Genomic DNA, 23834 nt, shown 5'->3' on the forward strand with positions numbered 1-23834 from the left:
CCTCATATGGTTGGCAATGCTGCCCCAGGCAGCACAGGACTGTTCGGCCTAAAACAGGCCGGTGTACTTTGGCCGGTGATTTTCTGTCCGGCCGTTTTCCGGCAGCCATGTTCGGCCCATGTCCAAATGTGGGCCTTTTGGCCGTATACGGCCGTACTCCCATGGCTGTCCAACGGCGAGTGTCCGTCGGCCAGTCGACCGGCTTACGGTCATACGGCCAGATTCCAGCCGTAGGGCTCCGGCCATTCCAAAGCCACCCGTGTACGGCCGAAGTACGGCCGCCAGAGGACAGCCGAGATGCGGTCGGCGGACTCCAGCCGGACTAAAGCTACCGGAAATACGGCCGTGCTACGGGCATTGGAGTTCAGCCACAGTACGTTAACTGTACTGAGGCCGGTCACGGCATGTCGCGCAAGCAGATGACTCATTCGCGCAGTGCAGAAGCAGCACAAACCCAGAACTTTGAGTCCAATGCAGCCACATCGAAGTGAGCTCGCGTGCAACCACCAGCCGTGAAGCTTTCAGCGCAGCCTTGCTTAATTACCAGCCTCAGTTGACAGCAAAATTCATTTATTAAACAGTGCTCACAAATTGTCGTTCCTTTAATTGTTGTGCCTCTTTAACTGCCGAACACAGAAAATATTCAGTTCTTTGAAGAGCTTGAATAGATGTATTGGCCACGTCCTGATATCCTCTGTGGGGCGGCTTACCTGTCATAAACGGGGAAAGAGGAGGGGGGGGGGCGGCGGCGGCGGAGGGCGCATACTTTAGTGGGTTGAATTTCAGAGAGATAAATTTTGCCGCTTTTAGCCAATTTCTTAATTTCTTTTAGGGCAATATTCCGGAACACTTTCATGCTATGACTACATACACTATTTTTATAACAGTTGCTTGACCAATTTTGATGTATGTAAAACCGGCGTGAAAGCCTTTACGAAGCGTTTTGGTTCTCAACAAAACACTCAGGAGCATTTAATATAACTCCTTCACAAAAAAGTATGCCCAGTTTTTGCCCATTTTTTGCAAAGACATTTTCTACTCGATCAACTTTTCTGATGATCTTGCGCAGGGCTGATCCTAAGAAGGAGCGAACAGGTACTTTCATTTTCAATCTATTTTAATGTTTTTTTCATGAGTATACGTCCACACCACTTAATAGTCCAAAAGAACTTAATTTTCTTCTAATGTCATACTACGTTCAAAAAATTCTAGACGCGTTGCGAATGACGCCCTGCTTCAGGTGGCTGCAGTTGTATCCCTCTGTGTTCACACAAGGAAAGGCGTAAAATTAGAGTTACATAATTTGTTTCAAACCAATAACATAGCAATGGTAGCATTCATACAGGATACCTTGCATACTGCAATGAATAGGGCAATAAATATTTCATTGGTCAAGGTTGAATGCGTAGGGTTTTCAACCCAACAGAGGCAAACTTGCGCCTCTGGAAGTTTATTTATTTATTTATTTATTTGTTTGTTTGTTTATTTATTTATTTTTATTCATTTATTTATTCATTGTTTTATTTATTTATTTGATGCCTGCTTGCCTTTGCATGCATTACAGAAGGGAGCTACATAATACTAAGCATCAAATATGAGACAAAATAACAAAATAATTCTACAAAGCGCGCTGAAAATCGTGAATATAAACAGTTAATGCAATCATACGTGGAAGATAATAGACCCTATGCAAAATGCGCCCCGCCATCTCACGTCGACTCCGGTAACTAGGTCCGCCATTTTGGTACGGTCGTTTGAAACCGAAACCAATTAGCAAAACATAGAAGGCGGGCATTGACCGCTCTTGGTGATGGACTACAATGCCGGAGCATTGCTTCGTGCCGCAGAGCACGCAATGCAGAATTACCGGTTCAAATGGAGAAAAGGTACGGGAAGTTCCACGCTTTTGAACGAACTTTGTGACGCGAACTGTGCCGGCGCGAGCAACCTTTGTGACACGCTGGGCGCGGTGCGCTTGGAGCGAATATTTGTCGTTGGTTCGCTAAGCGCGTGGTTCCGTAGTCGCTGTCCGTATGAAAAATACAGCTGCGTTGGAGTTCTCTTGTCCAGCCTTTGTATTCTAAATGAAGCCTGAGCGTGCGCCGCCTATTCACGCGACTGACAGCGGCGCTCGACCTGGAAAACAGTACCACACGTTGCCAAAATTAGGCTGTTTCTTTACTCGTCCCTGTGGCTCTGCGCCCGCTTCATTTTATTGTTAAATGGTACCGCTTAGCCCCCACACGAGCCTTTATCTTACCTAGGGCTGTAAACAAACTTTTCTTGCCGCACTACGCCGTCGAAAATTTCCTGTGGCGGGCGCGCACGGTATGGGAGTGTGTTGTTGGTTTCTTTACGTTGCATTTAGCCGCGTGTCGTTGCAGAAGTGGCGAACGCTGTTTTATGATGATCTAACGGTGGGAAATTCGGGCTTTTGCACTTGGTTCCCGATTTTCCGGGCTGAAAGGTTTGTTGTTACGTCACGTTAACTTGGTGCCCATTGTCATTCCAGCAACGATGTATTTACTGTCGAATATTGTGCGACTAAAATACACACTCACTCCTCTAGTTTGTCACACGCTGCATGCATGCCTCCGACGTAATGATAGTGGCCATTGATGTAGGTATACAATTTTCAAGTTTTATTCAAAAAGAAAACGGCCACAGTTGCATCAGGCTGCCGCGCATCAGCTTGAGAGCTTTTGCGTTTTTTGTATCCACAGTGAAAATCCCAGTAAATTAAACTACTTCGCTGATTATAGCGCGTGCAGTATAGCAAACTGTGGATATAAATGGAGCAAAAAGAAGCATTCGCGCACCCCTGCATGTCGCGGTCTAGTAAACGCGACGTTGCCCAGCCTCTGCGTGCTCTGCGTGCTCCTGAATGCTTGCTGGTAGCTCATAGGTGACCCTTCAGGTGCCATGCCAGTCCTTGTTTCTGTCACTGGCGGGGGGGAGGAGCAGGAGCGGGAGGCCAGCACAACTGGGGCAAAAAACTCATTCCCAAGGCTACCAAGTTTTCTCCCAAGCGCCTGCACGGTACTTCCTGTACTCGACGTGCATCGAACAGACGCATTGGCGAGGGAAGGGAGGGGCCATTTTATCGCGGGCTTCTCCAGTCAATGTTTTGGACACTCGCTGGCTTAATGCCCTGCTGTCTCGGACGTCCCCACTGTTGTGGCAGCTCGGTGCACGCAAGCTCCGGTGGCGCCTCTTAAAACCTTCGGCTTGCAAGAGGGTGAGTAGGTGCACAGCAGCCAGGATGTGACTCCATTCTCCACTGCAACCCGCCGGGCACTCGCACGATGCCTCCCCAATCGGCCCACTGTCCGTCTCAAAGGTGAGGCACACAACTCAGGGCCGGCCACTTTTCTTCTGGGAGCGAAAGCAGCTGCTGAGCACATGGATGAGGCCCAACCTGCAAGAACAGAGAGAGTATCAGTAAATAACACTCAGTGAAGAACAGGACTAGTCCGCTACAGTTTATGGTAAAGGGACAGAGCAGAAAGAAGTGGCCGCAAGGAACAGACTCAAAATGACCAGATTTTGTGTCTTCCTTAACACTGTTGCAAGGGCAATAATCTACACCTCAAACAGCAATGATGTCAAAATTGTTTGTCAAGTTCGAGCGTGCAAGTATCTCTGCATGCTTTGTTAATGCATTTTTCAAGAGAAGGAAGTTTAACATTTAAAAACCTCAGCGTGGGTAATGATACCAGTACCCGCATAATCGTGTTCGTCATAACTTAAGCAAGCAATATTATGATTATCTGGAACTCACTTCCAGAATCTTTCGAGATAAACAGGTAAACATTCGGGCTATACCGATGACCCATCGAATTAAAAAAAAATCTTCTAGTTCAGTGAGTTCGAGCTAACGAGGTTTTACTGTATTATCTATTCGTGCACACCAAAAAACATGCGCTTTAGAAACAAACACAACCACCCCACCGCCAAAAAAGGAGAAGAAAGACACACAAACAGATTTTTGCGCAGAACATGCGCAATAAATAATGAAAACACACACACAAAAAGAAAATTCAAGGCGTATGTGCGCTTTTGTAGTTGACTTCGCCGCAAAGCACGATTGCTTTGCGGCAAACGCGCGGGCGGACGACCGTCACGGAAAACGGCCGCAACCTTTCTGTAAACATCTTCGCCAAAAATCATCCCGTAAATTCGATGTACAGCATCTTAAAATACCTAATCCACCCACTAGCGGTATGGTCTGGCGATTGTCGCTTTCCTCTTTCAGAGTTACTGCAACAGGGTCGCCGCTGCGCATTTGCATGGTAAACAACGGTGAACAAAGTGCCATACAAATGCTCATACCGGTTAACTCGCGTCAAGTAAAAAACAAAGAAGGATTTACTTACTGCGAGTCGCACGTGTTTGTCCGCACCGATGAAGGCGAGCAATGCGCCTCGGTGGCTAGGCGGCATGCCCTGCTCCGCTGCCGCTCGGATGGGTCTTTGGCGCGGCACACCGAGTGGTATGAGTCTCCGGACACAGTCGGCAACGCAGACAAGTCCTTCGTCCACAATCCGCGGTCGGGAGCCGGAAAACGCCGTCCAATTTGAGCCATACCGCGTTACCGTCACCTGCTCTTCCACAGTAAACAATACGAGACTTCCCGATCGGCGCCCGTACCAATATGGCCGACGGTCTCGTTTACATCAGTGTTGCTAGATCACCAAGCAATTTCGCATAGGGTCTATTGGTCGACACAAATGACATGAAAAAATATGAGGACTGGGGTGATGGCTTTTCACAAGAATTTCTTATTTATTGTCTCGCAGTTTACGCTCCGACTGCAGTTATGTGGGTTAATATCATAGGTTGTATTTGTTTTTTTATTGCGTGAGTTGTTATTTAGGCAGTGGCCCGCTTGTGATAATTAGGGGTCACCTTGGTGTTAATGCTGTCGCCTGTACGAACAGAAAATTACACGTGCAAGGGAGATATCTTTTTAAATAAAAAGGGGATAGCCCAGCGGTTAGCTCAGTTGTCCCAATCACCGTCTTTCACAGAACTATGCCCACTGCATTCTATTAATCGCACCACCTTTCACCTGATTCATTCAATCAAATTAACAGAAATTTAATTCACAAGTATGCTGAGAGTATAATTAGACGCACATAAAACCAAAGCAAAGCATAGATAAGAAAATATATTGACCGTGACAAAAATGAAATATAACACGGGAAATCATACAGAATGTCAAGAAAGCTAAGATAGTGGTTCAAATAAACGGAACTAGGACAAAATACACATTGTGTTTTCATTTTCAATAGCCCAGCATATAAAATGTTACACGGGAAATCATGCACAAAGTCTACACAGGTAACGGTTTAGGAATGACGCTAACAGGGAGATTTAAATTGACATTTTTGGCCAACGCATTTTCATTACTCGCCTGCAATCATTAGCGACGGCTAAGTTTAAGGTGTTGCTCCCGCCTTCGCATGTAATCACGAAACGTGTTTAAACCTTTTATATAGAAATGAATCCGTGTCACAATGTATACAGAACCAACCAAATTTGCTGTCAAGGTCTCACTGTGCTGGTCGCAACCAACGCCGTTAAGGTGTTTGTTGTGAATAAGGGCTGCAGCACATCCATAACGCTGTCAAGGTGGAGCTCCTTGTCTCTGAAGCAACCGGTAAAAACGTCCTAGAGATCGCTAATAAACTTTAAAAATGCACGGAAGGATTGAGAAGTCCCCCAAAATTACAAGAGGTAGTAAATACAGCGGCATCTTACCCTGGCATGCAGGAAGCAGTATTGGTCCTGCAGACTTATTTTGGCACTTCGTTCTCAGTACACACTTACTGACCAAGTGTGCGGCATAGTACGTTAATAAAATAAGAAAGCCCACTAACGACAGTACAAGCACCAACGTTAGGGGTATCTCAGAAGAAGGCTCTTAATATTTTCGTTCCAAATAGGAACGTAAAAAAACAGCAAACTTTTTTCAGCCTATAGAATGTGCGCCCCGCCGCTTTTGCTTCATGCGCAGAGTCAAGAAGGGCAAAGGAAAACATTCCTGGTGCCTGTCCGTCAAATTAATCCCTCGTTGACTCGAACTCATGCTATCTTAGAATATCTTCTCGAAACTTTTTCTTACCGTGTGTTTACCTCCCATAGGCCATACGCATTTGCCCGCTTTATCTCGAAACGTTTTTTTTTTTCGGGGGACCATGGATATATTGAAATACTGGCAGAGGGGACACATGGCGAAGTCCGCTACAGGCAGCTGATAAGGTCCCCGTTCGAATGCTTACTCCCACTACGCACCAAACGTGGCCGTGAAGTGCAAGTTTAATTACGCGGACTATACGCGTCCCCGTTACCCGAATGCTGTCGGGCGCGTACATCATTGAGATAGATGTGGACGACGCAGCTGATCATGCGGAGGAGGAGGAGCCCCCAGAAGTGACTACGACGGCAGATACAACATACAACAACGGCCAATACAACATAGATGCTGCGTCTGCTTCGTAGCAAGGTAGAATGTAGCGGAGGAGGAGGAGCCCCCAGAAGTGACTACGACGGCAGATACAACATACAACAACGGCCAATACAACATAGATGCTGCGTCTGCTTCGTAGCAAGGTAGAATGTAGCGGTGGCGACCACCAATTCATACGATGCATTGAGAAGCTCGAGTAGGCTTTTCTGGTATGCAGATGCGAACGCGACACAGCCGAGCACAACACAGTTCTTTCTTCTGCAATAATAAAAGTTTCTTTTTCCTGCGAATTATTTTTACTTTATAACGAAATCTCCCCTGTGCAATAGTGCTTTTGTTAGAAGCACTAGTTGCTATTTCAGGGACCTATAGCCACAAATTTCCTGCATTTGACTTAACTCGAAACTCCGCGCTTATCTCGAAATTTTTAGCTAATTTTACGACTTTGAGTTAACGAGTTCTCAGAATACGCATCAAAACATGAGAAAGTATTTGGGGGGGGGGGGGGGTAGATAAATGTTGGGTCGTACTAGTTTAAAGTTTGATCAAGCGGAGTCATAACGGTCTGCGTCTATTTCTAAATCACCAAAGTAGATTTAACTCACCAAAGGTGCGGGTTTGATTCCCGGCCGCGGCAGCCGCTCTTGTGATGGAGGATATAAGCGAAAAACGCCCGTGTCTTCGAGATTTCGGCGCATAAAATTAATCCGGAGCCCTCCACTACCGCTGGCATCATCGCCTGTGTAGCACGGGCGCGTTAAACCTCATAATCCAAACTAAATCAGCTGAGCAAGCGCAAAACACCGCAGCGAGCAAAGCAAATCTTGCCGCGCGCAGGCGCCGGGGAGCGTCGGCTGTTCAGTTGTCGGCGACAGCAGCGCCGCCGCTATAGCGGTTTTATTTTCTGCGCGAAAGTCGACCCGGCGGAGCAATGGGAGAGGCTGCCGCTCGGGCCACTCTTAAAACTTCTAGTACACTCTAGCCGGGGGGCGCCACTCAAACATCTCACCGCCAATTAACTTTGTGGGCAAGGCGGCGCTCCGTCACACGTGGATGCGCGGCTTCTTTTCGTCGCGCAATCGGCCGAATGATGATTCATAGACGTGCCCGAACCAGAATGTTGTAGAGGCCACTCCGTAAATACAAATAATACACGCCATAAATCATGGGACTATCCGACAAAATAATACGCTTTAGAATAATTTACAACAATTGGTACACCAATGCACAATGATGTACATTGCGCAATATAATATACTTGAGAATTGTACAATAATGTACAGTAATTTGGGGGAAGAGGCGGAGATCGATTAAGCCCTTACACACAGGTCGCACCACTTCCATTATCACCTCGGATACGAAAACAGCAGTAGTTCGAGATGATGTCAGTGGCATGATCTCGCCCCTTGGAAGCAATATTCTACTAAAGAATCTTCCTAGCTTCTCCATGGACCTGATCGGGACTCTGGCCCACACGGGAGTGGGAGAAATTGCTCAACTCAGAGGCGCGCTCGAGAGTTCACCGATCGAGCAGGATCTGGACTCAAATCTTTCACGGAGCCCTACTAACTCCAGATAGTTTCTTAACCTTTCAAGACATTGCGGCACATTACCACATATCGCGCCGCCAGCTCAAGCTGCACACTCGGCTGCCAATTGCGACCGCCTGCACCGTACTTCTTCTTCCACCTCCTTCTCTTCCAACTGCCATGCCTGTGGAGCAGTCAAAATACCCGAACATCTCCTCCGAAACTGTCCCCGAACCCCTATAGGGACCGGGCAGCTGGACGGGTGGCGCCACCACTCGGCGCTCCCCTCGTCAGTGGAATGAGCCGGTGCATTGGAATACACAGCCTCCCGTTGTTTTTGTCGTGTTTGCTTCGGTGCTTTGTATGGTTTGGTGGCGTTGTGAGCAGACATGTGAGATGAAACGAAATCTAGACAGATGTGTTGGGTTCTCAGATGCAGTAATGACTACGTAAACTTGTCGGACGCGTCTAAAGTTGGGTATCGGCTGCAATGGCATGATCGCTTTTTGCAGCGATCTGCGCTTGGCTCCACCCGGTCTGAGTACGAATAAAATTACTATTATTAGTATTATTTTCTTCTTAAATGCACTAACGGCTACGCAAACTTATTGGATGCTTGTAAGGTTGGGGAAGGGATACATTGACACGAGCGCTTTTTGCAGCGCTCTGCGCCTGGCTCCACGCGATCTGAGTATGAATAAAACTACTATTAGCAATATTAGAATTCATTTCTACAACTTTAAATTATCTTCACTGGCTTCAATGACTACGGTTTCCACGCCAGCCTTAGCGCTGGGATACCTCGATACGCGTGTGCTTTAAATAGAAAGGCACCTGCATACGAGATGGATTACCGTGTAGCCCTAGAAATGTTGCGGTAGTTTACACTTTCTGTAACCATGAGCTTTGTACCTTCGGTTTTGGTGAGCGACACTGTGACAGCATGGGAGCCTGAAAGCCGAAGTGGAAATCCCACGTTTGTGGTGGTCATTTTATCAAGAGCCAAAGTTATTCACCAACTCAAGAGCCCAAGCTACAAACCATCCCTCCTACCGTTCCCGCTTTACCACCTGCGTAGAATAAAGGCTGGCACCGATAGTAAAAAATGTGGCAGTGTTAACGTCAGCCGGTGTTTTTTATGATTAAGTATTCTTTGCAGAGTACCTAAAAAAATCGTGTAACGCCTGGTGAAGACACCAAAAACGCGCGATTAGTTGCCTCAAATATGAGTGCATGAGCCCGAGTCCTCCACCACAGACACATTTCCGACACGCCGGAAAAAGTTTAGATTTGGAGAGGGGGCATGGAAGTTCAAAATTAAACAGCAAAATCATCTAGCCCTCCGTCTAATGATTATGATGGTTGAACACAAAGTTTTCTTTGTGCGAAATCGAATGGGAAATAGTCAAAGTCAAAGACGCTGCGATCAAAAGACCAAACTGCGTGCTGGTCAAATTCGACGCTTAACTAGTCAAAGTTTAAATCCAGAAGGCAACCAGGGAAACCCATACGATAGAGCTTTGCGATAAACCCTCATCGTCGTTAGACGGAGGTGTGCATGATTTTTCAAGCGTAGGTGGCAGCTTGTAAACCGACCGCAGCATTCAGTTGTGAAGCTGAGTACAGGTTTCGGGCACCCTCCTGTCTTGCGTCCTTCAGCCACGCAGGAATTGGTTTTTGAAAAACCATTTACCAACTAGCCAGCAACCATTGCAATTCTTGTAAAGCAATGCTTCTGGACGACAAGCAATAACATTCTACTATCATGGGGTATGTATTCTATCAACGATTCCCGATTACTGTAGTAAGATAATTTCTGTGAAATTAAACACGTTTCAGCCGTAGGTAATGAAGTTACGGAAGCGTCGTCCGTCACAATTTCTGCTTTGAGGTAAATTTTCGAAGGGGGGGGGGGTAAAGAGAATTTATTATAACCCACATATCAGGGCGCAGCGACTAGTGATAACAGCGCTGCCCTAAGAACAGAAAATTATCCAATCAGTCTGCATGTAACATGGTCATTATACACACTGCACAAAATGTTTGGCGTGGTCAACAAGCCACTACAAATCAAGTCACACAAACTTCACCAGTGTTCAGAAAAACAGCTCATAAACTAAGTCAGCTCAGTACGGCACTAGAGAAACGCTCAGGATGTTACTCCTGACCACTATAAAGCGCGTAGACCAACGCAAGAGGAAGGCTTCTTCCCCTAGAGCTGCCAACTCATGCTCCAAATGACTCATCAGAATCGACCGGACACGCCACAGCAGTGGGAACATTGCCCGTTGCGGCCGGGCTCGAAGAAATGCAGCACCACGATTTCTCCACAGAACAAAAGCACCAGCGCACATCAGAAAGTTGACCAACACATCATTTGAACGAGTGTTCATTCGAAGTGTGAGTCCGAACATCCTGCTTAATACAGTCCAGAACGTTGCCGCTACACGACAGTGAAACAAGGCATGTTCTGATGTTTCAGTGTGGCCGCAGTGCGGACACCGTGCGGAACGCACAACGCCGAATCTCGCCAGACGATCACACGTCGGGAGAACTTCCCAGCCACGTAGCCATCCGAAATCTCGAACATCAGCCGGAAGTGCCGCCGAAGTCAGCTGATGCCACCGGACACCGCTTGACCTTCCTATCTGTTGGTTGTCTAATTGGGTTATTGCCAATTTTTCGCACACTTCACTTGCCGTACTTTCCCTAAAACTTAGGCTTGGCAAGGAAGACTGGAGATTTCGCAATGTTTTTATAACGTACGCGTAAAATGGCGGCGGCTGCTCAGCTGAAGGACCAGCGATGTGCGCGTCATAAAATAATGACCGGGAAGTTCCCAGAAAGTACTGGAGCAGCGCCTTTCCTGGGTACTCGTCTGAGTCCACAAGGTCGATCACTGCCCGTACCGCCAGCACGCTGCTCATAGTTTGCAAACAAGGCAGACTAAAACCACCCATTGACTTGGGCAGCCTCAGCAGCGCTCGTGACACTGTTTCCGTCTTGCCCGCCCAGAAGAACGATCCAAACTTCGTTGCGAACTGTCGGGTGAAATGGCGCGGCGGTTTTGCTACGCGTGCTACATAAAAAAGCGCTGCCGAGACGGACGACTTAATTATGTAGCTTCGCTCTGCAAGGGAAAGCCTGAACTTTCCTGCAACTGCAAGACGTTGCTCCGCAGTCTCAAGGAGGCGCTTCCACGTACTACGCGCCACTTCACCCGAGGCATGAAAAACCACACCTAGTACTCGAACACCCGTCACCCATTCTACGTCGCCCGCCAAGCCAGACGCAAATGTGCCGAAGCGCACCGCCATACTTTTTCCCCTGTTCAGTGGAGCTCCAGACAGCTCACCGTACTCCTGAAATAGCCGCATAAACGCTCGGTAGCTGTCCTCGTCCCGAATGAACAGGGACACGTCGTCCGCATACGCGGACACTTTAACTTGGCCTATGCCTGGCAATTGGGGAAAGCCGCGGATGGCAGTGCTTGCATCAACACGGCGCAGCAGTGGGTCGAGACAAATGACAAAAAGCAAAGGTGACAAAGGGCAGCCCTGCCTTATCCCACGGGTGACAGAGAACGGACTACTTAAAAGCCCGTTGACAAGGATTCGGACGCTGACGTCCGAGTACAACAGCTCGAGCATAGCGACAAAGTCTGGCGGAAAGCCGTATTGGCGCAAAACTCCCAGCAAGTATCGGTGCTCCACTCTGTCAAAAGATTTCGCTTGGTCGAGAGAGATGAAGCACCCAGAAGCGCTAATCTTTGTCGCGTAACAGAACCAATCGCGCGTCAATGCCAGGGACGAGAAAATTGTGCGACCTGGTACGCTGCACGTTTGCGCTTGGCTTATGATATCGGGCAAAACGGTACTGGTGCGTCTGGCCAAAATGGATGCTACAATCTTGTAGTCAGTGTTCAGTAGTGTAATTGGTCGATACGCCTGGGGCTGCGTAGGATCCCCGCCTGGTTTTGCGATCAAGATGACACGGCCTTCACGGAAGGAGTCAGGTCGCACTCCGCGCTGAAGAAAGCCGTTCACCATGTCGAGTAGTGCACCCCGAATTGCCGGAAAAAACTTCTTGTAAAATCCAGCAGGGATACCGTCAGGCCCAGGCGCCGACGCACCGTTCAATCTTTTAACACACTGACTCAACTCGTCGGCATCCAGAGGAGCACACAGCAACTCAACCAGGTGATCTGGCACGCATGGCAGCACCCCACAAAATGCGCTAAGCTTGTCCTCGAATTCCTCTGCATCCCAAGACACGCTCTCGGACGAAAAAAGGGTGGCAAAATGTCCCACGAATACCTCGGCTATGTATTCAACCCTCGTGCTAACCGAACCCTGGGCGAGTGTAACTTGTGGAACAGCGGCTAACCCAACCTCGTCAAGCGAGCCAGCTCGAATATGCCGGAGTACGGAGGGGTCCGATACAGGCCTGCCCAAGGTCTGCGCACGGCTCGCCGCTTGTGATGACTGCCGTAAGAGGGACTCGTAGCGTATTTTCAGCAGGTTGACATAGTCCCGCATCGCGAAGGTTAAGGTGCCCCCTCTCTGTACGATGCGAAGTCTCCTCAACGTGTCGTTAAGCGCGGCCGTGATACGCACCTTACGCGCACGACCCTCCTTAACTAAAAGCACGCGCCAGTGGTCCTTTAACTCATCCCAAGGGAGAGAACTGTACTCGCACAGAGCAGTCAACGAAGCCGTTAGCGCTGCAGAACTGTCCCTGTCGGTTAGCAGACGCTCGTCCATCCACCACATCTGGTGGCAGGGCGTGCAGTTGCCAAGGTTAAGCGTTGCTAACACAGGCCGGCGATCGGAAACGCGACGAACTCCAGCCGGGAAGGAGAGGACGTCGCAGCATTCCACGTAGCAGCTCAGCTCGGGCGGAAAATAGAACTTATCTAGCCGACCACCAGATTGTCCTCTTTCCCAAGTAGCGATAAACCTGTCGCCGTGAAGCTGCACCCACGCGTCGGAAAGGTGGAATTGACCGATCAGGTCCTTCAACGCCCGGGCACCACTATAAGGCCGACCTTGCCCACGTCCCCGCACATCACGCCGAGAGTCAGTCACACAATTGAAATCGCCCACCAAGAATGTTGGGTAAGGTTCGAGCATGAACGCGTCCAGGGATGCAAAAAAAGAGGACGAGTCAGAGTGCTGCGCAGGTGCATACACTACAACAGCTCGCACGCGACGTGCGAGCAAGAAAAAATCAACGGCAAGAACGCGCCCTCCTATCCCGAAGGTACAATGAGCCTTGCGGCGCAAGCTCTCGCGCAGAAAGACGACGCCTACGCCCGAAGACATCCTGTCTGACAGGGTGAAAAAGACTTGCACGCAAAAGCGCTCGCGAAACAAAAGAACGTCGCGTGGAGTACGAAAGTTGCACTCCTGCAAAAAGAGAACGTCAACGTGTTGCGCCCGAGCATAGTGCATCACCTCCCTCTGTTTGTCCAAGTCCCGAAAGCCCTGAACATTCAAAGTAAGAAAACGCACCAGCATAAAGGTGATAAGGGCACAACCCACATTAACCTTCCCATCTTCAAAACTCACTGTCGTCTGAAGGCACGTCGACTTCGACGCACAGTTTCTTGTTATCGTCCGCATCATCGGTGTCCGCTGAGGAGGACGGCAACGTCCGCTTGGACGCATCTATAGTTCATATCACAAGCTAGCTGCAGCACTGTGGAGCCTACATTGTTGTCCCCCTCAGGGCGCCTAACTCACCGCGAAGGAAGCGACAAAAGGCGCCGGGGCCGTGCGGTGCCACTTGCCGAGAGGGGAGAAGGGAGTGTCCTTTCAGGACCCCCTTCACGGCGGATTAGGCGCCCTCAGTGGGCGCACTATTGATGACAATGTAGCCTCCACAGTGCTGCAGCTAGCTTGTGATATGAACTATAGGCGGTCCGGTGGAGAGGGTCGGGGAGGAAGCAAGTCGTGCACCTGGTTGATCGGGTTGACGAGGCGAGGGTCGGTCACAACGAGGGATGGGCCAGCAGTACGAGGCTCGTCAGTGCCGCCCGCATCACCTGTGGCCGTCGAGGAAGACAGACTTTGCTTGGTGGACGCTGCGAGCCGCTCCAGGAGAGACGGGGAACCTTGCAGATCGGCGACCTGGCTGACAGGGTTGACCAGATGAGGGTCCGTGACCTTCGGTGTAGGCGCGCCACTGGAAGTGGACGTACTGTTGCCAGCTACAGGCGATTTAGAGGTGTGGTTAGAACGGCTCACCGCTGCTTTGCCGCTCGTGCCGGGCTTGCTGCGTTCCTTCCGGCGGCTGCGCGAGCCGCTCGAGGAACCAGGGAGAGCGATGTTGTTTTCCTTTGCACGCCCTGGCTCGCGCTGAGGCTGCTCCGCGAGGTCACTGCACTCGGCAGAGCTGGAGCTCGTGAAGTGGGAGGCATCGGTCGAAGACGATGAAGTGTCTTCTTCCGCAGGTGGAATCTCGTCCTCCGAAGGCGACAGGCAGCTCTCGTGTTCCATTTCTTGGCTGTCGCTTGTCGATTCACCAATCGTCGAGTTGACGCCCAGAGCAGTACCTTCGCTTGAAGCCTCGGCAGGCTGGCTCAAGGAGGCCCGGGGTAGCTCGGGAAAGTCGCTCGTACTCTCGAGAGCCTGCTGACTGGAAGGTGCGGGAGGCATCTCAGCGAAATTGCTCGCAGCGTCCGCATAGGAGCGGGGCCGCAGGCAGTCGGCGGTGGCATGGTTGCCCTTGCAGCGGCGACACTGCGCATTGCAGTGGACGTCATCGTGGCCGTACTCCGAGCAGCGGCCGCACCAGGATGTCTTGCAGGCGCTAACTTGGTGGTCGGTCTGGCCGCAGCGGGCACATACCCTCCGCACACCTTTGTACTCAAACTGGGCCTTGAACCCTCGAATCTTCATGAAGTTAGGGACTGCCTTGGCCATCTCCATCTTCACGAGTCGCATGCCGGTCTTGATATGCTGAAGGCTCCTCCACGCCGGCTGGCTGACGTTGAGGACCTTCCCATACGGTCTCAGAGCTGCCGCAAGCTCCGCATTACTCACAACGGGGTTCAGGCGGTGCACTGTCATGTAGACGACCTGCGGGCCCATGCAGGCCACAGGACACGAAACGCCGTTCACAACTACGGCTCCTTTCTCGGTGAGCTTGCGAGCAGCAGCAGCCGTAGCCGCCACCGCGCAGTACTTGAACCCACCCTGGTGCATCAGGGTGTCCAGGCCATAACGACCTACGATTTCCTCGAGGGCATTCACCAGGTCATCCACGGTGACGTCCTTCGGGGCCGTAAAGTAGAAAACATGTGTCTTGGGTGGTGGCTGAACAACCTCCCAAGAAGCCATGATGACGTGTCCTTGTTGTCCAATATGGTGGTCCAGCGGTCAGTAGGGAGACGGCGTCCAGGAGGAAGGGGCTACCCCAACGTAAAACGTAGGGCCGCCCCGCTGCAGTCACGTAGAAACCAAGAGAACCGCTCACTGATGACGTGTCCTTACGGAGCACAGAGCCCCATGGCGGTCTTAAAGTGATGCCGATGCACGAGGAGCTCTGTAATCACCGAGGCCCCGGCACCAGGCACCCCCCAACTTTGCCTTTCGCTTGTGTACGACGTCGACGCCGTTTCGTCATCAACTGCCAAAGGCCAGCGCCGCAGCATTCCTAGATCGGTTGCACACACCGGCTTTGTGGGAGCAATTAGCGGCAATATACTCCTCGATTCGCGAAATTGCATGCCGGCATGAAAAAATTGCATGAAGCAACGAACTTTCACTTCCAGCTTGACTTCCAGCTTGGCGCATTGGGCGTCGTCTGCTATTTGTAAATACTGAGTATGGGCGTAAATAACACACATGGCATGCCTCGTACACGTCACATCCACGCTCAAGATTTATCGATCTGAAAAATGCACGTGGGGTTACGTACGCTTTGCAAGCCGCACCGCAGAAAAATGACAGAAAACCATGCACAACTACGCTGCGCTGACCGCCACCGGCATTCCACTGACGAGCGGTTCGCCACGGGCGGCGCTGTTCGCTGAAACGACGGTGGTGCCATACAACGGCCGCCCGGTCCCTATTCTCCTGATCAGCCGGTGGGAACTCGGTTGAGGAGGCACTTGGCAGTTCCAACGATCTTAGCCAACGGGTAGTCACGGCGAAGACTGCTGCCGTCACCGCTCCAGCGGTCATCACGCCGCCTACGGGGCAGTTAAAGCGGAAACAAATCGTTTTTCTCTCTTTCTCGGCCAATTCCACCTGTTAGTATATGTATCATTACTGAAAGGCAGCCAGGCCGCACAAAATATTTTGCTGACGAGGCCTAGCTTCGGAATCACTGCCAGCACCCAACCTCCTGGCCGTATGTGGATAGCTGACATGGCCGCAGTCATTGAGAACCCGCAACCGGGTGGAACGCAAATACAGCAAGACGTGAAGCAGAACAAGGGAACACCGATGGCAAGACTGTTGTATTGTGTAATGTAGTTCTGTTCATGCCACCAGGTGGCGCACAATGCTAAGGTGGCCAATTTACAGCATGATCATCAGCAACCGCAACCCGGTTATAAATATCGTGTAACAAGAATAAAGGCTCTCTTTTCCGTGGGTACGCGGTAGCGTGTGCGTCTCTCGGCCACGTATGGTGACTCGGTGGGCGGCGGATACAACATAATGGCGGCGAGGTAACCCTTTTTGGCTGCGGGCGGAACGCCACGTCACTACTCAAGTACAGCATACTGCAATCTTCAATGGCACTGACGCCGCCGCCGCCGTTTCTACCGACACCGGGAAAGCCCGCCATACCGTCGACGCAATGGCGTCGAATGTTCGAGAACTACCTCGTAGCGTCGGCAAGCGACGCGTACCTGCCAGAACGCCGCAAGGCGCTCCTTCTACATTGCCTGGGGGTCGAGGGTCAACGAATCTACTACACGCTACCAGAGAAGCAACCTACGGAGGACGACGACAAATTCAAGACTGCTCTACAGACGCTCGAGGCCTACTACGCAGCAAGTACTAACGTTGTCATTGAACGCCAGCGTTTTGGTCGACGCGTTCAGTTGCCGGGTGAGACCGCGGACATGTTCGTTTCTTCGCTGCGAGAACTTTCACTTTCCTGCGCCTTTAATAGTTCAAGTTCAAGTTCAAGTTTATTCAAGGCAATATTACAAAACATTGCCTTGGGGGGCATGGCTAGAGGCAAACCAGTTGCCTGACGAAGGCCACGCCACCCTCAGCCGCAAGCGGTATGACAAAGCAAATAAAAAGTACAAGAAAAAAATAAAAAGTACAAGAAAAAAATTTACAAGCAAAATTTGCAAGGAAAAGAAGACACTAGCACACACTGATATAACTGGATGCAACTGGATGGGGTTTCAATTTTTGTACCAAGCTGTTTAAATTTGGGATACAGAAAAAAACAAAGTAAAATGCAAAATGCAAGAGCAGAAACAAATTCAAAAGATTGTGAGCAGCGCGTGGTGTTACAAAACAGTTTCGTTTATAGTTACAATGATACCTTCATACCTATACAATAGAAAAGAGTAGCTGTTTAATGAATTTCTTGTATTGTGACGGCGTTGTTCCTGAAATTAAGACTTCCAATATCACCGGATGTTCGTTCAACACACGGGGTATTTTGTGAGACAGTTTAATGACACGGCCGACGAGTTCATACGCGACCAACTTGTCGCCAAGACGAGCAACACCGTACTTCGGGAGCGGTTACTTTTGGAAGGCTCCTTATTGACGTTGGACAGGGCCCTCACAATTGCTCGAAGTATCGAAGAAGCTGCAAAATATTCCAAGGAGTTGTCATCAGCTATAGCCCTGCAGGGTACGTGCAAAAAGTGGATAAGCGTTCGGCGCCAGGGCCAGCCGAACATGCCTCGTCGGGACAAAATAGTAGGACTTGTTTTCGCTGCGGCTCTGCGAAACACTTAGCCAATTCTAATATTTACAAAGCAAGGAACAAGACATGCAACAACTATGGCAAGGTAGGCCATTTCGAGAGAGTCTGTCGCAGCGAGAAGCTTAGCAAGAAGTCACTCGCTGTTCAAGAAGTCCAGCACCACGATCCAACAGCTCTCAAGGTACTGCCACTTAACGGGGAACAGAGCACCGGAGTGCGCATACAAGTACAGGTTCAAGAAACTCTCGTTGATTTCCTCGTGGACACGGGTTCTGCAGTTTCAATTCTTGCTGCTGACACGTACAGCAAACTGAGGCCTCCACCACCACTCCAGCCAACATCGGCGACGTTGCTCGATTTTTCACGCAGAAAAATCAACATTCAAGGATGCTTCACCACTCCAGTCCAGTATCGGAACCGGCATGCTCAACTCATTTTCTACGTGGTACCACAAGGCACAAATCTCCTGGGCATCGACGCCATCAACACACTGCAACTACAGATAAAGGGTACGGCACTGAGCTGCTTCCACACTTCTTGTAAACCGGAAGGGGTCTCTCCTGACCTGCTATCCAACTACACAATAGAATACAAGAAGGGCACTGAAAACACTGTCGCAGATGCCCTTTCCCAGTCACCGCAGGAGAAGTATGGAGCCCGTCCTGAGCCGGAAGATGCTGTTTGCTTTGTTTCTTCATGCTTAACTCACGAGGAATTCGTAACTGCAACTGCGCAGGATTCTGTACTTTGCCAAGTGATGCAATGGACAACGTCCAGGTGGCCATCAGCCAAGACGCTGCCTTCAGAAGCAATGCCTTTCTACAGGGTTCGGGACGAACTGTCAGTGATGAATGACCTGCTGCTCCCAGGGGAACAGTTCGTGGTATCTTCTTCGTTGGTGAGCAGACTTCTGAATATCGCCCATGAATCACACCCAGGCATCACGCGTACAAAGCAACGACTCCGAGAAAAATACTGGTGGCCTGGCAAGAACAAGCACGTCGAACAGCTGATGAAGTCTTGTGCCGTTTGTCAGTCTGTTGACAAATCAGCGAAGCCAGTTGTGTCGCTAATGCAGCCGGTACCATTTCCTTCAGCACCGTGGGAGAAGATAGGCATCGACATCGTTGGTCCTTTCGCAAGGGCTCCTCAGGACTGTCGTTTTGCCATTACTTTAGTAGACTACTTCAGCAAGTGGCCAGAAGTAGGGTTCACCTCCAACGTCACTTCAGCGGCGACCATGTCCTTTTTGCGGAGTATATTTAGCCGTGAAGGCTATCCGGAGGAGATAGTGAGTGACCATGGGCCACAATTTACCGCCGTCGAGTTTGAAGAATTCTTGCGCAATAGAGGTATCCACCACACATTCTCGGCAGTCTATCATCCACAGTCAAATGGACAAGTGGAACGGTTTAATCGTGTGTTAAAGGACTACGTCCAGGTGTGTCTGGAGGAACACCGCCCACTGAAGGAGGCTGTCACAGAGTACCTTGGGATCTGGCACCCCGCATGCAACTACGGGTCAGAAACCTGCTGTTCTCCTACACGGCCGTCACCCAAGGACCAGACTCGATCTCGCTGCAGGACCGACTGGAAGTGTTCCTGAGGTCGGAGGCGTGGAGCTTCAAGCCGTCAAGCAAGGGGCAACTCGGAAACAGCTTGCAAGCAAGCACTATACGGATCGTTGTCGTGCAGCCAAACATTCGTCATTGAGCGCAGGACAAGCAGTTCGGATTAAGCTACCGGGACATGTGCCAAAGGGTTCCCCATCGTATTCACGTCCTTTCACCATGGTTCGGCGCCAAAATGAGGACACGTACGAGATGAGCGATGGGCGCGTTTGGAATCGTGAGCGGCTGATTCCATACACTGCAGCCTGGAATCCTGCGACAGAGGCAACCTGCGTTTCCCCTGGGACTCCTGGCTCCACCGCAGCACAGCCCCCGAGTGCCCAGATGTTCCAGCCACTTGCTACCCCGGCCAGCACCTACAGAACGGCAGTTCCAACTTCAACTGCAAGTACTGGTGTGCCGAATGTTGATGTCACGGACATGAGTGTACCAAGGAACGTGTCGGGAGGGACTGAGACAAGTGCTGAAAGTGAGGCTCCGCGGCGATCTACCAGAGATCGACGCAAGCCTGCGTGGCTGACTAAATATGACTTATGAGACAATGCAGTGACTGTACGTGCCCCTTTTTGGGAGGAGGGGATGTTGTGTTGTGCGACGGTGTGCTGCCCCTGTTTGGGAGGAGGGGATGTTGTGTTGTGTAATGTAGTTCTGTTCATGCCACCAGGTGGCACACAATGCTAAGGTGGCCAATTTCCAGCATCATCATCAGCAACCGCAAGCCCGGTTATAAATATCGTGTAACAAGAATAAAGGCTCTCTTTTCCGTGGGTACGCGGTAGCGTCTGCGTCTCTCGGCCACGTATGGTGACTCGGTGGGCGGCGGATACAACAAAGACGAAGCTTATTATCAACTTCCTACCCCCGTGCCTTACAGACCAGGAGTTCTGCAGCATATTCACCACCATCGGCCGTATTAAGGCGTCCAATTGTGCGCCACAAAATGACCGGCTGCAGGTACGGCTTCGGCTTCATCGAATATGAGGACGGCGGCGACGCGGCCTGCGCCATCGAGTCCCTGAACGGCCTGCAGGTGCGGAACAAGAAAATCAAGGTATCATACGCAAGACCAGGTGGAGAGGACATCAAAGGGACAAAGCTGTACATTCGGTGAATTCCCAAGGGACTACCCGACTGAACAAGCCGAAAGGATGTTTGCTCGCCTTGGGAGGATCATACAATTTCGTGTCATCAAGATAAGACCCAATGTCGTGGCCTTTGTGCTCTACGACCTGCACGTGAACGCCGAAGCCGCGATCAGGACGTTAACAGGAACCACGCTACCCGGAGCTGGCGAGCCACTGGTGATAAGGTACGCCCAGCCACACTTCAACAAGCAGCAGCCGCCTCGTGCCCGGAGAGCACCAAGTCAACACATCGGCCTTCCCCATATCAGCGCATCAGCACGTCAACCCAATACCTGGAACCGGCAGAAACCGCCTACAGACTCGCAGCCCTACGAGGCCGCCATGCAAGGAGTGACGTCAGACACCGGTGGGCACGTTCTGTTTGTTTATAACCTTGCAGTCAATACAAACGAAAGCTCGCTCCGGAGGTTCTTCGCCAACTACGGTAATGTGATTAATGTGAGCATCATCCGCGACGCAGCCACCGGCCTGTCCACGGGATATGGCTTTATCGCTATGGCCACCTACCAGCACTGTCTTTCGGCCATGGAAGCTTTGAACGGGCGCCGCTACCTCAATGACCCATCTGAGGCCCTTCCAAAAAATCGCAGTTTTAGTACAAGTGTAAAGCTCTTCCAACAGGAGCTGTGAGATACAAGCTTGCCCAATTCGCGTCGGAACTTCACCAAGGGATGCACATACTGAGCAACGCGGTTTTTGGTATTCACTTGCTGTTGGAGCCTTTGCTGACATGGCTGTGGGTATTTCACGCCGCGGACACGTCGCTGAACATTTCACCCGATTTCCTACTCGTGACTTGCACCCCGATTGAGTGCGGCTGCTGTGAATTTGAGCACGAACTTCTTGTCTTGTAAACATGCTTGAACTTCTTGTTGGGCATGCTTTGTAAAACTCTGTAGTGGTTGAACAGTGAAACATGCCACCTGTATTGCAAAAATCGAAGGTTGGTAGCTACTGAGGTTCGTATGAACAGAGGGAAGAGAATAATCCCGAACATTTACGAAGGCAAAGATCAGGCTCACGTCACGGCCCTGTGCACTTCCCAAGCAGCATTGGCCGATAGCCAATCATTGGACGCCCCTTGGCTTCCCTTTGGCTTCCGATAGCTTGGCCAGACGCCGGCCTGTACGCAAAAGCCATTCGTGGACAACGAGCGCTATACGAACGGCCTTGAGGACACGCATTGGCCGGTGCGCAAAAAATCACACTGGACAGCCGATAGCTTGGCCAGACGCCGGCCTGTACGCAAAAGCCATTCGTGAATAACGACCGGCCTTGAGGCCGGTGCACAAAAAATCACACTGGACAGCGCGCTCATTCAGACGTAATTTTTGATCATAAAATTTTATGAAGAGTGGTAGCCTATATGTGACGCAGGTATTTATGAGTGCCTTTACGCACGTCTTGGCATGTTCTTGTTAGTTGAATGACCACTCAAGTTCACTCAAAATATTACTGAAGTTTGCGTGTTTTTGAATTTGTTTTCACGCGCAGCGCACAACAAAAAAAGTAGTTCCAAATCATTTTCAAGCTTGTGTCAAGTAGCACATTTAAATAAAAAGTATTGGCAGGTGTAAATGCCGACAGCCTTGCCTGTTGTTGCATATTGTTGCATGAAGTCTCACTGTAGAGCTCTCGTGTGCGTTATTTTGCGTGTGTACATGCGCACCCGGCGCGCAAGCAGCACCACTCGAGGGCAGCACTGCGGTCGTTGCCCGCGTCGGCGTCGGCATAGAGTTTCATACTAATATATATATTAGTGTATATTAGTGTATATTAGTATGAAACTCTATGGGCGTCGGTTCCCCAACATGACGGATTACGACGGTTAGAGCGCGGTGAACAGGCCAAAACGCAGCAAAAAGTAGTTACCTAAAGAGCCACAGCACCGTGCCACGAAACAAAGCGTACTTAACCTAAAGTGCAGCTTATTCAAAACAGCGTGAGAGAGAGTGTTAAACGTTCAGTAGGAATTGGTCATTTGTGTGTCCTAACGCAACGGTGAACGTCGAACTACTTCAGCGTTGTGCCTTTGCGCGTTCTTTGAACCCGCGGCGGGGCCGGTGGACGGGCGCGTTGCACAGACGGCTCCGTCTCTTTTGTGGCATTGAAACTGCGGTAGTACTCCTGTACGTGTCTGTGAGGTGCGTTTTGGTGTCGGTGGCTGTGTGAAGTATACCTGACTGGTGTAATAACATCGTTTGCCTGCTACGGCCGCCTCTGAAAACGTAAGTCAGCATTTCCTTTTTTCGCGGTGCGGGAGTGCTCGCGCTCGTTCCCGCCAAAACTTCAGCTGTCGTTTATAACTGGCGCTCGCGAGTGCTGCTTAGTGTTGTTGGTTCTTGCGAAGAAAAAAGTGGTCACATACATGTGCTTCCAATTGTGTGACGCCAGTTCTAGCTATCCTTTTTCCGGCTTTGTGTTTTCCGAACAAGCAGCCGTGCTCCCACTGCAGGTTCACGACGTTCATCATGCGTTGAAGCAAGACTCGTGTGCAGTATAAGAGTTGCGGATGTATTAAGCTGGCTTAATTAAACTCTACCTATTAATGAAGCTTTCGTTTCATTATTTTCTTGAGCAACGTAAAGGTATTGCCGAGCGACAAAGTAATTACAGTACCGCTGGGCTTCTCCGTCGGTTCCGTTCGCGTCTGAATTCCGCGTCTGACGGGGCAGAAGTGAGCGAAGGCACAACAAAATTTCACGGAACCGCTGGCGTGTCGCTTTGTCTATTGGACTTTTTATATTACTTTGCGCTACTGCAATAAGAGTGAAGCCCATTTTCGGTGAAATTCCGGACTGTTTTCTCAAGAACGAGCCAAGTAACTGCTACCGTAAAACGCAGTATTGAAAAATGAATAGTGCAGTACGTTTTGTTTCATAGCGAGTGTTAACAAGCTAGAACTTTAGGCTGAATATTTTCACACGGATATGTGGTAAGGCTTGTATAGGTGCTGTATTTAGTAACCAGCGTGAATTTAGCATTATAGTGAACTATTTTTTTTACTTATTACAGGCGCTACGACGCACAGGTGTTTCCCGTGGACAAGTGGCGGATGCAGCAGTGACAAGCTTTCCAAGCTGGGCTATTCTACAATAGTGCTGTTCAAAAACATATTGTGGTCTTGGCAGGTCGGCAAATTACCGGG

General features: G+C 50.2%; 1 protein-coding gene across 1 annotated transcript; it reads left to right on the forward strand.

Moving 5' to 3' along the window:
* Positions 1-20481: 20481 nt before the first annotated feature.
* LOC144137584 (ELAV-like protein 2) lies at positions 20482-21316 on the forward strand. The gene is made up of 2 exons (XM_077669505.1): positions 20482-20571; positions 20735-21316. Exons 1-2 carry the CDS (start codon positions 20482-20484, stop codon positions 21314-21316), a joined length of 672 nt encoding a protein of 223 aa, XP_077525631.1.
* The last annotated feature ends 2518 nt before the right edge of the window (positions 21317-23834 follow it).

This window comes from Haemaphysalis longicornis, unplaced genomic scaffold (assembly GCF_048455015.1).
Source record: "Haemaphysalis longicornis isolate Haplotype H1 unplaced genomic scaffold, Haemaphysalis longicornis Haplotype H1 scaffold_41, whole genome shotgun sequence".
Lineage (NCBI taxonomy): Eukaryota > Metazoa > Arthropoda > Arachnida > Ixodida > Ixodidae > Haemaphysalis > Haemaphysalis longicornis.

What these genes read in the sequence shown, in the direction of transcription:
- LOC144137584 (XM_077669505.1), top strand. Translation starts at nt 20,482, where the DNA reads ATGACCGGCTGCAGGTACGGCTTCGGCTTCATCGAATATGAGGACGGC. An exon ending in AGTCCCTGAACGGCCTGCAG is followed by an intron (nt 20,572 to 20,734) that starts GTGCGGAACAAG and finishes CGTGTCATCAAG; the next exon opens with ATAAGACCCAATGTCGTGGC.